Source organism: Coregonus clupeaformis, unplaced genomic scaffold, assembly GCF_020615455.1.
Source record: "Coregonus clupeaformis isolate EN_2021a unplaced genomic scaffold, ASM2061545v1 scaf0042, whole genome shotgun sequence".
Lineage (NCBI taxonomy): Eukaryota > Metazoa > Chordata > Actinopteri > Salmoniformes > Salmonidae > Coregonus > Coregonus clupeaformis.
In genome coordinates, this window is record NW_025533497.1 from 517,501 (window position 1) to 533,175 (window position 15,675).

At 45.5% G+C, this 15,675-nt stretch overlaps 1 protein-coding gene across 1 annotated transcript in view; it reads left to right on the forward strand.

Moving 5' to 3' along the window:
* The window catches only part of LOC121543383 (plexin-A4), a 392,722-nt gene that overhangs the window by 292,607 nt on the left and 84,440 nt on the right, over window positions 1-15,675 (forward strand). Inside the window, exons 10-11 of the mRNA XM_041853207.2 lie at window positions 10,299-10,499; window positions 13,400-13,496. Coding sequence (XP_041709141.1) covers window positions 10,299-10,499; window positions 13,400-13,496 — 298 coding nt within the window. The remainder of the gene's footprint in view (window positions 1-10,298; window positions 10,500-13,399; window positions 13,497-15,675) is intronic.

The following is a 15,675-nucleotide window of genomic DNA, read 5'->3' on the forward strand; positions in this document are numbered from 1 at the left end:
AAAAAAAATTGTAATTTGATTTTCATTATCTCTTTGAACTTTGTGGTAGAGCTGCTCCAAGAGTAGGCGAGACTTAGCTAGGCGTTTGAATATCCAATTAACACGTGTTGGTGGTCAATATTGACCCAGGGATAATAGTAGGATTCTTCTCATTGTGTTGACCGACAAAAAACCCAGCTCCCAAATAAAGCTGGGGGGAGTTAGCATTAGTTTTTGTTTGACTGTTGTTCTAAAAAGCAGGTGTTTCTGTCTGCCTAATGAGCTTAATTTGGATTTAATTAACCTCGGGATTGGAGGTCGGAGATGATTGCTAGGTTCAACGTCACTGCGAATTAATGGATTTGCCTCGCATGCACGGGGGCACGCACACATAGACACATAAACTCACGCTCACACACACATGTACACACACACTCCCCCAACCCTCCACCGCTCCTAGCAGGAGACAATGACACGTCAACTTAGCTCAGACAAATGGGACGGCCCCTTGCGGCGACCCTGGGATAGATTAATTTCACTATATGGCACTATATGGCAGGGGGGTTTTAACTATATTATTCCAATTAAGGGATTTCAGGAAGTCGATCTGGGTAATCCGCTGATGCTTTGTAATGACCGACGGGATGCAGAGGCCTCCTGCTGACTGAGCCCCCTGTTAGTATGCACAAAAGTAAATCACTAAAGCTAGCTAGGTCGGAGACCACGGCGTGCTTTGTTGTCATTGGGTAACCGACGGGAGCAGGCGGTCAGGAGCTTCTCAGACTATAATGTGAAGATGCGTTGCCCAGCGAACTCCATCTTTCTCTCTGGTGTCTCGGGGAAATACATATTTAGATTGCTTTCAGCTCATGTTGTTGACATGGAAAATGATGTCAATCCAACATGGCCCCTGACAGCCCCACCTAAAAACTCACTAATCTAAACCATGAACACACTCCCCTCTCCCAGATATGTTGTTTGTTATGTGAATAAACACTATTTGTGTGCATCTGTAGCTATTAGTGTATATTCAAATTCAGAAAAGCTTTATTGTCCCAACATTGGGCCATTTGATCTACTGTATGTCTTCTGGGCTTGTCTGAGGAGAATAAGGGGGGCATCAAATCCTTCTCTCCCTCCATCCCTCCTGTCTTCCCCCCCCAGTCTGCATGTGGCGTTATGCTACAACATCACACGTGTCTCAACATCAGAGGAACCTCTACCCACAACCTCCCTGGGGGACATGGAAACCCATGAAAAATGTATTAATGATATTAAAACCTATCAAAGTCCTCAAGGTTGATTTCCTGGCCAAAAGGGCCCCTAACGAGCTTGATCAGAGCGGGAGTTTGTCAGCATCGATCTCGTGAATTGGATGAAGCTATTAAGAGACGTTCATTGACACGTGTAATTGGCACTAGTTCCAAAGGTATTGGCAGTCCCAACCGTAACCAGACTACGACCATAAAAAAAAACTGTCAATGTGAAAAGAATGGGTGTTAAAGGAATAAAAGACAAAAACAAATGCTAAAAGTGAAGTGGGGATATTAAGAAATGTTAAATGCTAAAAGTGAAGTGGGGATATTAAGAAATGTTAAATGCTAAAAGTGAAGTGGGGATATTAAGAAATGTTAAAAGCTAAAAGTGAAGTGGGGATATTAAGAAATGTTAAAAGCTAAAAGTGAAGTGGGGATATTAAGAAATGTTAAATGCTAAAAGTGAAGTGGGGATATTAAGAAATGTTAAATGCTAAAAGTGAAGTGGGGATATTAAGAAATGTTAAAAGCTAAAAGTGAAGTGGGGATATTAAGAAATGCTAAAAGCTAAAAGTGAAGTGGGGATATTAAGAAATGTTAAATGCTAAAAGTGAAGTGGGGATATTAAGAAATGTTAAAAGCTAAAAGTGATGTGGGGATATTAAGAAATGTTAAAAGCTAAAAGTGAAGTGGGGATATTAAGAAATGTTAAATGCTAAAAGTGAAGTGGGGATATTAAGAAATGTTAAATGCTAAAAGTGAAGTGGGGATATTAAGAAATGTTAAAAGCTAAAAGTGAAGTGGGGATATTAAGAAATGTTAAAAGCTAAAAGTGAAGTGGGGATATTAAGAAATGTTAAATGCTAAAAGTGAAGTGGGGATATTAAGAAATGTTAAAAGCTAAAAGTGAAGTGGGGATATTAAGAAATGTTAAAAGCTAAAAGTGAAGTGGGGATATTAAGAAATGTTAAAAGCTAAAAGTGAAGTGGGGATATTAAGAAATGTTAAATGCTAAAAGAGAAGTGGGGATATTAAGAAATGTTAAATGCTAAAAGCTCAAACAAAGAACAAGGGGACTGACCGATATTGTCAGGATGAATGCCAGGGAGACAGGAGAAAGAACAGGCATGAAAATGGAACAGAGACTTGGCTCCAGATGGAAGAGAGACAGAGAGAGAGAGAGAGAGAGAGAGAGAGAGAGAGAGAGAGAGAGAGAGAGAGAGAGAGAGAGAGAGAGAGAGAGAGAGAGAGAGAGAGAGAGAGAGAGAGAAGAGAGAGAGAGAGAGAGAGCGAGAGAGAGAGAGAGAGAGAGAGAGAGAGAGAGAGAGAGAGAGAGAGAGGAATGATGAAACAGAAGCCTGTTGGAGGGAGGCCTGGATAATCGCCCACCAGGTCTGTGTGTCTCAGTCTCAGACAGGGAGCTAAAGATTCTCCTCACCTCCACACACACACACCTGGCAATAGCTCCCACATTCTACTCCACGTCTTTTCCCACTCTGTATCCTGCTCTCTCTCTCTCTCTCTCTCTCTCTCTCTCTCTCTCTCTCTCTCTCTCTCTCTCTCTCTCTCTCTCTCTCTCTCTCTCTCTCTCTCTCTCTCTCTCTCTCTCTCTCTCTCTCTCTCTCTCTCTCTCTCTCTCTCTCTCTCTCTCTCCCTCCCTCTCACCCTCTCTCTCTCTCTCTCTATCCTTCACACCTCACCCATGCTGCTAATTATCCAGGGGGGAGAGAGAAGAGAGAGAGAGAGAGAGAGCGATTTCCACTCTCAGTAATAAACATCAGAGCCAGCTGATTATGTGTGAGTCAAATCAAATCAAATCAAATTGTATTTGCCACATGCGCCGAATACAACAGGTGTAGACCTTACAGTGAAATGCTTACTTACAAGCCCTTAACCAACAATGCAGTTTTAAGAAAATAAAGCATTCTCACGTAGGTGTTCCTCTTGTCCAGGTGGGAAAGGGCAGTGTGGAGTGCAATTGAGATTGCATCATCTGTGGATCTGTTGGGGCGGTATGCAAATTGGAGTGGGTCTAGGGTTTCTGGGATAATGGTGTTGATGTGAGCCATGACCAGCCTTTCAAAGCACTTCATGGCTACAGACGTGAGTGCTACGGGTCGGTAGTCATTTAGGCAGGTTATCTTAGTGTTCTTGGGCACAGGGACTATGGTGGTCTGCTTGAAACATGTTGGTATTACTGACTCAGTCAGGGATATGTTGAAAATGTCAATGAAGACACTTGCCAGTTGGTCAGCGCATGCTCGGAGTATACGTCCTGGTAATCCGTCTGGCCCTGCGGCCTTGTGAGTGTTGACCTGCTTAAAAGTTTTACTCACATCGGCTACGGAGAGCGTGATCACATAGTCATCCAGAACAACTGATGCTCTCATGCATGCTTCAGTGTTGCTTGCCTCAAAGCGAGCATAGAAGTGATTTAGATCGTCTGGTAGGCTTGTGTTACTGGGCAGCTCACGGCTGTGCTTCCCTATATAGTTTGTAATAGTTTTCAAGCCCTGCCACATCCGACGAGCGTCGGAGCCAGTGTAGTACCATTCAATCTTAGTCCTGCATTGACTCTTTGCCTGTTTGATGGCTGTTTCTCTCTGTTCCCCCAGACAGACAGACAGACATCATGACAGGCAGTTTGAACAGTAACACCACCAGCCACAGAGTTCGCTGGCAGTTTGGCAGGATTTTTACTGAACACTGAGATATTGTGTGATGACAACACAGTGTCTTCAGAAGAAGACAGCATTGCTTCTCAGTGTGCTGCTGTTGGGTGGGAAATATAGCTACGTCAGGGAGTGTCTGATCGATTGATGGGGAAGTCACAGTGTGTGTCAGAGAGAGAGACTTTAATACTTATTGTTTATTTCACTTTTGTTTACTACTTAACTTCACTTGCTTGCTTTGGCAATGTTAACATACGTTTCCCATGCCAATAAAGCCCTTAAATTGAAATTGAGAAACAGAGAGAGAGAGAGAGCCACAAAGTGAAGGGAGCATTCAGTATCTCTCCCTCTCTGTGCCCAAGGCAGAGTGATGTTCCTTGAAGTGCCGCCTCCTCTCTGATCCTCTTCAGTGATTGGCTGAGGGTTGAGGCTAGGTGATCAACAATGGAAAGGTTCATTGAAGATCTTTCTCCCTCTCTCTTCCTCTCACTCCTTCACATTTACATTTACATTTTAGTCATTTAGCAGACGCTCTTATCCAGAGCGACTTACAGTTAGTGAGTGCATACATTTTCATACTGGCCCCCCGTGGGAAACGAACCCACAACCCTGGCGTTGCAAGCGCCATGCTCTACCAACTGAGCTACAGGGCACCTTCCTCTGTAAGGTCTTAATAACCTGGCCTGACAAAAAACAGCTCTTGCAGAACAGAACGACGTCTCTGAAGACTCCATGTTAAGAGCCCCTTCCAGCCTTCAATTATTATGTTGTTATGCTTGCAGTCAATCACTCTCCACATAAAGCTGCCAGCAGCTGCCTACTGAGCATCCCTCAACACCTCACACAGTCAGGGTGGCTGGAGAGGACAGAGGATGGGCCTGGGAACACCCACACACAGCAGCGGAGAGGGGGTGGGGGAATACAGTGTGTGTGTGTGTGTGTATGTGCGTGTTTGTGTGTGTGTGTGTGTGTGTGTGTACTGTATCTAAGTGTGTGGGTGTGAGTAGCTGTAAGCGTGGGGGCAGGATAAACACGTACACATCATATCAGCTTAATGGTGTTATAAATCAGAGGCAGGGATCCAGGCCGGGATATATGACAGGCGTCGTCAAGCCCACTGAGAGGCACTTGGCCTCGGGTACACCTTGAGCGATGGGTGGTGGTGTTGATGTGGGGGGGGGGAATTTACTGCCCCCGGTGATGGATGGGGGGAAGGGGAGGATGGTCACACCAGGCCAGTCCCAGAGAGATACAAGAGGGGTGGGGGGGGTAAGGGGGGGATGATTACAGCGCTGACGACACCGCTTTTATGGTTAACTGTAATGAAGAAGTGAGTCTGGGGTGTGTTTATTTTGTCAAGTGTGTGTGTGTGTGTGTGTGTGTGTGTGTGTGTGTGTGTGTGTGTGTGTGGTGTGTGTGTGTGTGGTGTGTGTGTAGGTACTATAGGGTGCAGCTGTAAGTGAAATATGTGGATGGTGTTATTGAAAGCCGAGGGGGGGCTGAGCAGTGAGTGAAATCTGATATTCAAAGTCTGCCATTCCCGTTGCTCTTGTCAGAATGACAGATGATGCCAGAGATTTTGTATGCCTGTGACTAGTGACGTTTATCACTTTGTATAATAGAATTCTAAGGCAGTGGTTACTGTGTGTGTGTGTGTGTGTGTGTGTGTGTGTGTGTGTGTGTGTGTGTGTAGTGTGTGTGTGTGTGTGTGTGTGTGTGTGTATGTGCATGCAGCTGTGTGTGTGTGTGTCTGTCTGCATGGTGTGTGTGTGTGTGTGTGTGTGTGTGTGTGTGTGTGTGTGTGTGTGTGTGTGTGTGTGTGTGTGTGTGTGTGTGTGTGTGTGTGTGTGTGTGTGTGTGTGTGTGTGTGTGTGCATGCAGCTGTGTGTGTGTGTGTGTCTGTCTGCATGGTGTGTGTGTGTGTGTGTGTGTGTCTGTCTGTCTGTGTGTGTGTGTGTGTGTGTGTGCATGCAGCTGTGTGTGTGTGTGTCTGTCTGCATGGTGTGTGTGTGTGTGTGTGTGTGTGTGTGTGTGTGTGTGTGTGCATGCTGTGGTGTGTGTGTGTGTGTGTGTGTGTGTGTGTGTGTGTGTGTGTTTAGGGGCTTTCTAAATAGCTACTTTAGTTTTAGACTGTGGTATGATGGTGTATATATTTATCACCTCATCCTCATCCTGACAAGTTAGTACTTCTACACTCTAATTTTACATTGGATAAAGTCATGTTTTAAAAGCTCTCCATAATGTTTTTGACTAGGTGTGAAGTCATTTTACATTGGATGTTTTGAAAGCTCTCCGTAATGTTGTTGTGAAACCATAACAGGAATATAGACAAAGACTTTGTTATTTATAACGTCCACAATTGTTCGACTTGAACAGTCAACTTAATTTAGTGGCTAATTCAAAATGATATCATTAAATGATGTCAGATAATTCACAACCAATCGTACCCTCCAGTTCACCATGTCTATGTCTGAAATGGCAACCTATTCATTATGTATAGTGCACTATACTGTATATGGATTAGGGTGCCATTCCGGACGCATCCGAAAATAGGGCTCCTCCATTTTCAACAGAAATTAGTCATACAGTGGGGAAAAAAAGTATTTAGTCAGCCACCAATTGTGCAAGTTCTCCCACTTAAAAAGATGAGAGAGGCCTGTAATTTTCATCATAGGTACACATCAACTATGACAGACAAAATGAGAAAAGAAATTCCAGAAAATCACATTGTAGGATTTTTAATGCATTTATGTGCAAATTATGGTGGAAAATAAGTATTTGGTCAATAACAAAAAAGTTTCTCAATACTTTGTTATATACCCTTTGTTGGCAATGACACAGGTCAAACGTTTTCTGTAAGTCTTCACAAGGTTTTCACACACTGTTGCTGGTATTTTGGCCCATTCCTCCATGCAGATCTCCTCTAGAGCAGTGATGTTTTGGGGCTGTCGCTGGGCAACTCACGGATTTTCAACTCCCTCCAAAGATTTTCTATGGGGTTGAGATCTGGAGACTGGCTAAGCCACTCCAGGACCTTAGAAATGCTTCTTACGAAGCCCATCTCCTTCGTTGCCCGGGCGGTGTGTTTGGGATCATTGTCATGCTGAAAGAGCCCAGCCACGTTTCATCTTCAATGCCCTTGCTGATGGAAGGAGGTTTTCACTCAAAATCTCACGATACATGGCCCCATTCATTCTTTCCTTTACACGGATCAGTCGTCCTGGTCCCTTTGCAGAAAAACAGCCCCAAAGCATGATGTTTCCACCCCCATGCTTCACAGTAGGTATGGTGTTCTTTGGATGCAACTCAGCATTCTTTGTACTCCAAACACGGCCGAGTTGAGTTTTTACCAAAAAGTTATATTTTGGTTTCATCTGACCATATGACATTCTCCCAATCCTCTTCTGGATCATCCAAATGCACTCTAGCAAACTTCAGACGGGCCTGGACATGTACTGGCTTAAGCAGGGGGGACACAGCAGGATTTGAGTCCCTGGCGGCGTAGTGTGTTACTGATGGTAGGCTTTGTTACTTTTGGTCCCAGCTCTCTGCAGGTCATTCACTAGGTCCCCCGTGTGGTTCTGGGATTTTTTGCTCACCGTTCTTGTGATCATTTTGACCTACGGGGTGAGATCTTGTGGAGCCCCAGATCGAGGGAGATTATCAGTGGTGTTGTATGTCTTCCATTTCCTAATAATTGCTCCCACAGTTGATTTCTTCAAACCAAGCTGCTTACCTATTGCAGATTCAGTCTTCCCAGCCTGGTGCAGGTCTACAATTTTGTTTCTGGTGTCCTTTGACAGCTCTTTGGTCTTGGCCATAGTGGAGTTTGGAGTGTGACTGTTTGAGGTTGTGGACAGGTGTATTTTATACTGATAACAAGTTCAAACAGGTGCCATTAATACAGGAAACGAGGGGAGGACAGAGGAGCCTCTTAAAGAAGAAGTTGCAGGTCTGTGAGAGCCAGAAATCTTGCTTGTTTGTAGGTGACCAAATACTTATTTTCCACCATAATTTGCAAATAAATTCATTAAAAATCCTACAATGTGATTTTCTGGATTTTTTTTTCTCAATTTGTCTGTCATAGTTGACGTGTACCTATGATGAAAATTACAGGCATCTCTCATCTTTTTAAGTGGGAGAACTTGCACAATTGGTGGCTGACTAAATACTTTTTTCCCCCACTGTATCTCCTCAGTTTTGTAAGGCAAACATTATTTGTGCACCTCTGCTCCTTGTGCCCCTCTGTAATTTATCTATAATGACTTTTTGAATAGTGTCATGAAGCGTTTTATATGCAGGCCAGCCAGTCATTCAGTGTAACCCAATCAAGTGGTTTTTAATGAACTTCAAACAAGTGTTATCGGGTAACGTGGCGGCTCCGCTTCACTTCTCAACTCCAGGAACGAGAGAGGACACCTTATCTGCTCTCCCCTTCTTCTCTCACTCTCTCTCTCTCTAACTCTCCGTATTCCGTTCTCTCGCTTTCTCTCCCTCTCTTTCTCTCTCTCTCTCTCTCTCTCTCTCTCTCTCTCTCTCTCTCTCTCGCTCTATTAGTTTTTTTCTCTCTCTGTCTGCCATTATCTCTCTATATAGTATTTCTGAATTTTCTCTGCCTCATTCTCTCTCTCTCATTCTATCTCTCCCAATGTTCTCACTCTGTTCTTCTCTTTCTTTATCCGAGCCCTCAGTTTAACAAAGTCAAATTGTCTCACCAGGAGATGGGAGTTGTGTGTATGCACAGCACTGTAGACTCACAGACACAGAACTTCATCAGGACTGTAGACTCTACCCATAGACACACAGACACATAACTTCATCAGGACTGTAGACTCTACCCATAGACACACAGACACAGAACTTCATCAGGACTGTAGACTCTACCCATAGACACACAGACACAGAACTTCATCAGGACTGTAGACTCTACCCATAGACACACAGACACAGAACTTCATCAGGACTGTAGACTCTACCCATAGACACACAGACACAGAACTTCATCAGGACTGTAGACTCTACCCATAGACACACAGACACAGAACTTCATCAGGACTGTAGACTCTACCCATAGACACACATATACAGAACTTCATCAGGACTGTAGACTCTACCCATAGACACACAGACACAGAACTTCATCAGGACTGTAGACTACCCATAGAGAACTTCATCAGGACTGTAGACTACCCATAGAGAACTTCATCAGGACTGTAGACTACCCATAGAGAACTTCATCAGGACTGTCTGTCTCTGTCTCTATATTCTCTTCTCTCATCTCCTTTCATCCCCATCACCAGTCGTGTCATAGGTGGACTATTTTTACTCAGCCATTCACCTGAGTTGATGGGATGTTAATTTTAGACACCCAATTGCGAAGTGAGCCGAACACGCTCTCTCTCTCTCTCTCTCTCTCTCTCTCTCTCTCTCTCTCTCTCTCTCTCTCTCTCTCTCTCTCTCTCTCTCTCTCTCTCTCTCTCTCTCTCTCTCTCTCTCTCTCTCTCTCTGCCTCTCTCTGCCTCTCTCTCCGTCTCTGCCTCTCTCTCTTTCTCTCTCATTGAACCTCTGTCATTGTGTCAATGGAACACATGGCCCTATTTCTAGCATGTCAGTGATGTCATTTTTCAACACTCTGTTCATTTACAAGTCAGTGTAATAATAATGCACTGCTCTGTTTCCTATTGTTGGTATGACAGCCCCACTCCAACTCACATCCCTTCAAACCTTGTCAAGGGCTACAGAGGCAACCAACACTAACTCTTCCAGCTATAACTACCTAACCACTAGAGGCAACCGACACTAACTCTTCCAGCTATAACTACCCAACCACTAGAGGCAACCGACACTAACTCTTCCAGCTATAACTACCTAACCACTAGAGGCAACCAACACTAACTCTTCCAGCTATAACTACCCAACCACTAGAGGCAACCAACACTAAGTCTTCCAGCTATAACTACCTAACCACTAGAGGCAACCAACACTAACCCTTCCAGCTGTAGCTCAGTGTTAATACCATAGTCGCCAAAAACACTCATTCATAATGTCGTTTCACAGTTAGATATGGTATCTGTAATAACCATGTAAGTGGATGTGAGGAGTGACTTGGGCATATAGGGAGATTTCTACAGGGTTGAACCCTACTAGGACGTAGGTTCACTGTTGGCCTAGAATGGCCGATACGGTTTGATATTGACCTCAAAGTATAACCCCAAATGTCATAACATAGTCAATACTTCTTGTTGTCGTTTTCACTCTTGACAACCACGAGTAAAGTCAACTATGCTAAATTCTAAGTCTGAAACAAGTGTGTATTGGGAGTAACACACTGTTGACGTCTGGCTCCTGTCGTTTTGGTCCTCCTGACCAGCTCTCCCTGTCGCTTTTGCAGGAGTGTCCCCAGCTGCTGCCCACCGAGCGCATCCTGGTGCCGGTCAACGTGGTGAAGCCCATCACCCTGCGGGCCAAGAACCTTCCCCAGCCACAGTCAGGACAGCGGGGCTATGAGTGTCTGCTCACCATCCAGGGCGTGGAGCAGCGGGTGCCCGCGCTCCGCTTCAACAGCAGCAGTGTTCAGTGCCAGAACACCTCGGTGAGTGTAGGGGGTGATGGTGTGTGTTGGGGTTGATGGTGTGTGTTGGGGGGGTGGGTGTAAAGTGTGGGTGAATAAGGGAGTCTTTACACCGGCAGTAAAGTTGTCAGACTCCCTTATCCACCCACACTTTACAGGGGGTGAACAGGGAAGTTTGTGTATGTATGTGTTTGGGTGTACACAATTAATGAAAATTGTTGGAAGGGATGTATTTGATATTTACATTTTAGTCAATGAGCGATTTACAGTTAGTGCATTTATCTTAAGATAGCTAGGTGAGACGACCACATATCACAGTTGTAGTGAGTACATTTTCCCTCAAAGTAGCTATCAGCAAAGTCAGTGCTAGTAGGTGGAAAAGTCAAGTGCGAGTGTTAGTTCACGAAAGGCATTATTTTATTATATTTATAGGGGGGGTGCTGTGGGATTATTTAAGATACTCTTCAAAGAGGTACAGTTTCAGATGTTTTTGGAAGATGGGCAGGGACTCTGCTGTCCTAGTTTCAGGGGGAAGCTTGTTCCACCATTGGGGTGCCAGGACAAAGAAGAGCTTGGACTGGTCTGAGCAGGAGCTGCCCACCCGCAGGGGGGGCCAAGAGACCATTTACATTTACATTTTACATTTTAGTCATTTAGCAGACGCTCTTATCCAGTTAGTGAGTGCATACATTATTTTTTAAATATTTTTATATTTTTCATACCGGCCCCCCGTGGGAATCGAACCCACAACCCTGGCGTTGCAAACGCCATGCTCTACCAACTGAGCTACATCCCTGCCGGCCATTCCCTCCCCTACCCTGGATGACGCTGGGCCAATTTTGCGCCGCCCCATGTGTCTCCCGGTCGCGGCCGGCTACGACAGACCCTGGATTCGAACCAGGATCTCTAGTGGCACAGCTAGCACTGCGATGCAGTGCCTTAGACCACTGCGCCACTCGGGAGACCAGAGGTGGCAGAACGGAGTACTCGGATTGGGGTGTAGGCTTTTAGCATAGCCTGAAGGTAGGGAGGGGCAGTTCCTATTGCTGTGCTGTAGGCAAGTACCATGGTCTTGTAGTGGAAGCGAAATACTTTTTAAAATCTTTTTTCATTTTTTTATGGCTATTTTATCCCCTTTTTCTCCCCAAATTCGTGGTATCCAATTGGTATTTACAGTCTTGTCCCATCGCTGCAACTTCCGTACGGACACGGGAGAGGCGAAGGTCGAGAGTCGTGCGTCCCCCGAAACACAACCCAACCGAGCCGCACTGCTTCTTGACACAGTGCCCGCTTAACCCGGAAGCCAGCCGCACCAACGTGCCGGGGGAAACAGTGGCGACACGCATCTCTTCATGCCTGGCAGATATCTCAGCCTGGATGTCGGCCCACCACCTCAGTGGTCTAAGGCACTGCATCGCAGTGCTAGCTGTGCCACTAGAGATCCTGGTTCGAGTCCAGGCTCTGTGGCAGCTGGCTGCGACCGGGAGACCTATGGAGCGGCGCACAATTGGCCCAGTGCCGTCCAGGGTAGGGGAGGGTTTGGCCGGCAGGGATGTTCTTGTCCCATCGCAAACTAGCGACTCCTGTGGCGGGCCTGGCGACCGAGTCAGCGTGCACTGCGCCCGGCCCACCACAGGAGTCGCTAGTTTGCGATGGGACAAGAACATCCCTGCTGGCCAAACCCTCCCCTACCCTGGACGGCACTGGGCCAATTGTGCGCCGCTCCATGGGTCTCCCGGTCGCAGCCAGCTGCCACAGAGCCTGGACTCGAACCAGGATCTCTAGTGGCACAGCTAGCACTGCGATGCAGTGCCTTAGACCACTGAGGTGGTGGGCCAACATCCAGGCTGAGATATCTGCCAGGCATGCAGAGATGCGTGTCGCCACCTGGGTGAAAAAGGGGGGAAGGAGAAAAGTAGTTGAGTGTCATCCGCATAGCAACGATAGGAGAGACCATGTGAGGATATGACGGAGCCCAGTGACTTGGTGTATAGAGAGAAGAGGAGAGGGCCTAGAACTGAGCCCTGGGGGAAACCAGTAGTGCGAGTACGTGGTGCAGGGAGGAGTGGCCTGCTAGGTAGGATGCAATCCATGAGTGTGCAGAGCCTGAGATGCCCAGCCCTGAGAGGGTGGAGAGGAGGATCTGATGGTTCATGGTGTCGAAGGCAGTGGATACATCTAGGACGACGAGAACAGAGGAGAGAGAGTCAGCTTTGGCAGTGCGGAGAGCCTCCGTGACACAGAGAAGAGCAGTCGCGGTTGAGTGACCCGTCTTGAAGCCTGACTAGTTACGGTCAAGAAGATCGTTCGGCGAGAGATAGCGAGAGAGTTGGTCAGAGACATATTTGAACTTATTTGTGAAAGTCAGAAGATGCACAACTCTATCTCAAGTCTGTCTGGAGAGCTATTGACTGTAAAATCGCAATACAGGTCCCTCATTTCTAGTAATCAGTACTATAGAGCTGAAGACATTTCCTCTACATACCTACACTGTCTGGCACCAATTCTCCATGCCCAAGGATATGACTCTCATTGTACATGTGCAGAGAGCCTTGATGAGTTTAAATGCACTCTCTAAATTCCAGCTTCCCTCAGCAATCCTATTATGTGTCATTCAGTTCTGGAATGAAAGACTCCCAATGAAAGGGTTTATATGCTGAATGATATGCTACTGTTGAATGGGAGTGTCTCAAACACTCTGACTAGCTTTGATAGTTGTCTGTGAAGATGTACTCTACCTGGGTTGAATGTTTACCTCTACCCCCCCCTCTCTCTCTCTCTCTCTCTCTCTCTCTCTCTCTCTCTCTCTGTCTCTGATGCTCTCTCTCTCCCCCTTTCTCTCTCTCCTCGTTCTCTCCCCCTTTCTCTCCCTCTCCCCCCTCCTCTATCTCCCCCTCTCTGGGTCCCCATGGCGACAACAGTACTCATATGATGGGATGGAGATGAGCAGCCTCCCTGTGGACCTGACGGTCGTCTGGAATGGAGACTTCAGCATCGACAACCCCGCCGACAATAAAGGTGAGGACCCCCCTCAAACAAACACACCCCACCCGATCACCGCCGTCGCCTGTGTAGCCGGTCTCCATGGCAACAGGCGGGCAGTTGCGGTGGTAACCATCCCCCTGACACCGGCACAGACGCAGAAGTGGCATTACTTTGCTGCGGTGGGCGGCGGTGTCTGGTTATAACTTTGTCTCTTCTCTCATCTCCCTCTCTTTCTCTCCCTTACTCTCCATCTCTCACATCTCATTTCCCTCTGCATCTCCCACTCTCTCTCTCTCTCTCTCTCTCTCTCTCTCTTCCTCCCTTTTCCCTCCTTCTGTTCACCTCGTTAGCTTCACACCGCTCGTCTCATCACGTCCTCTTCCCTTTTTCCATCTCCCCAGTCACCATCTCTCTCTCTCTCTCTCTCTCTCTCTCTCTCTCTCTCTCTCTCTCTCTCTCTCTCTCTCTCTCTCTCTCTCTCTCTCTCCCTCTCTCGTCTCTCTTCCTCTGTGGTGCTTGTTAGCTTCACACCTTCCTCTGTCAGTTGTCTCCCTCTGCCCAGTAGCATATTACCACGGACGACACACGCAATACACTAAAAGAGAATATTCAATATGCTATACTATCTATCTATCTATCTATCTATCTATCTATCTATCTATCTATCTATCTATCTATCTATCTATCTATCTATCTATCTATCTATCTATCTATCTATCTATCTTTCTATCTATCTATCTATCTATCTATCTATCTATCTATCTATTCATCCATGAAAGGGATATAAGGAATGGTTAATACAGTTAGTTTTTTATCGCTTTGGTACTATTTTTACAAGTACATTTTCACAACTATTAGTACAAAACTCCAAACTGGTCACACTTGTAAAACAGCCAGTCGTTCATTAAAAACCTGTCATTGTGCATTCATTTGGATTGTGAACATCTCTCACCACACAACCATTGATTCAAAACATAAGTTTAATGTCATGAGAACACTGGTTTAATCACCAAAACACAACATAATGATATATTTTCAATTTAGTTGTTTTAACTACCAGTTAATACAATAGCAAACAATGCAAGATACGTGTTTCAAATCGCTCTTAGAAGTGCTGAAAGTAATATGCTACAGTATTGTAAATTGCAGTAGATTACACAGTTTTCACATTAGGCAATACACTTACATTACCCAACAAAATGGACAGAACATTTATAATTCCCATAATATCTATTCAATGTGTAATCAAAGGTGTGATCAATGAAGACATCCTCTACAATCATTCATGTAAAAAAAGCATTTTATTTTTCAGATATATAGATTACTATCTGTAATGAAATGTAAGAAATTAAATGAAACAAATTAAATGAATTAAAATAAAGCAAAACGTTTAGCACGCATTCATTTGTATCAAGCCTGTCTTGAGGATTTGGCCAAGACACTGCGGGAAAAATATTTTGGCATGGTGAATCCAAGCTTGACATGGGTCTGCACTGATATCGTCGAATGCCTCATCCATGGCCAGAAGGAGGGTGGCACCCTCATGGGGATGGCGATCGTACACCTTCCACCTCCATGCTGAAAAAAATTCCTCAATAGGGTTGAGGAAAGGAGAGTATGGGGGCAGGTATAGGGTCGCAAATTGGGGAAGGGTCCGAAACCATACCTGGACCACCTCTGCATGGTGGAACCTGACATTGTCCCACACAATGACATAGGCGACCCCTTCACCTTGACAGGCCTGCTCAATTTAATTTAGAAACACAATGAGGTGTGCAGCGTTGTAGGATCCAAGTTATGGCCTACGTCCTACATCACCATCTTCAGAGATAACTGTGCACATGGAGACGTTTCCCCCACGTTGTCCAGGCACTTGGACGGTCGCCCGTTGGCCGATGAAGTTCCACCCATGGCGCCGGGTTTTGGCCAGGTTGAAGCCCACTTCTTCAACAAAGATATACTTGTGATGGTTCATAGCATCATCAAGCACCATCACCCTCTAAAAATATATTTTGGTTATTTATTTTAACAGTATATTTCCAATATGAAATTGTGAAGTAGCATGTACATTAATAGTAACAGTAATACAGTGTATAGTGCTGTACCTGAACATACTCGGCCCACAGTTGTTTCACCCAGTCGTTGTTTCTCTCAAAAGGCACCAGGTAAATGTGTTTCATAGATACCTGGTGCCTCTTCAAAAGGCGGGCGA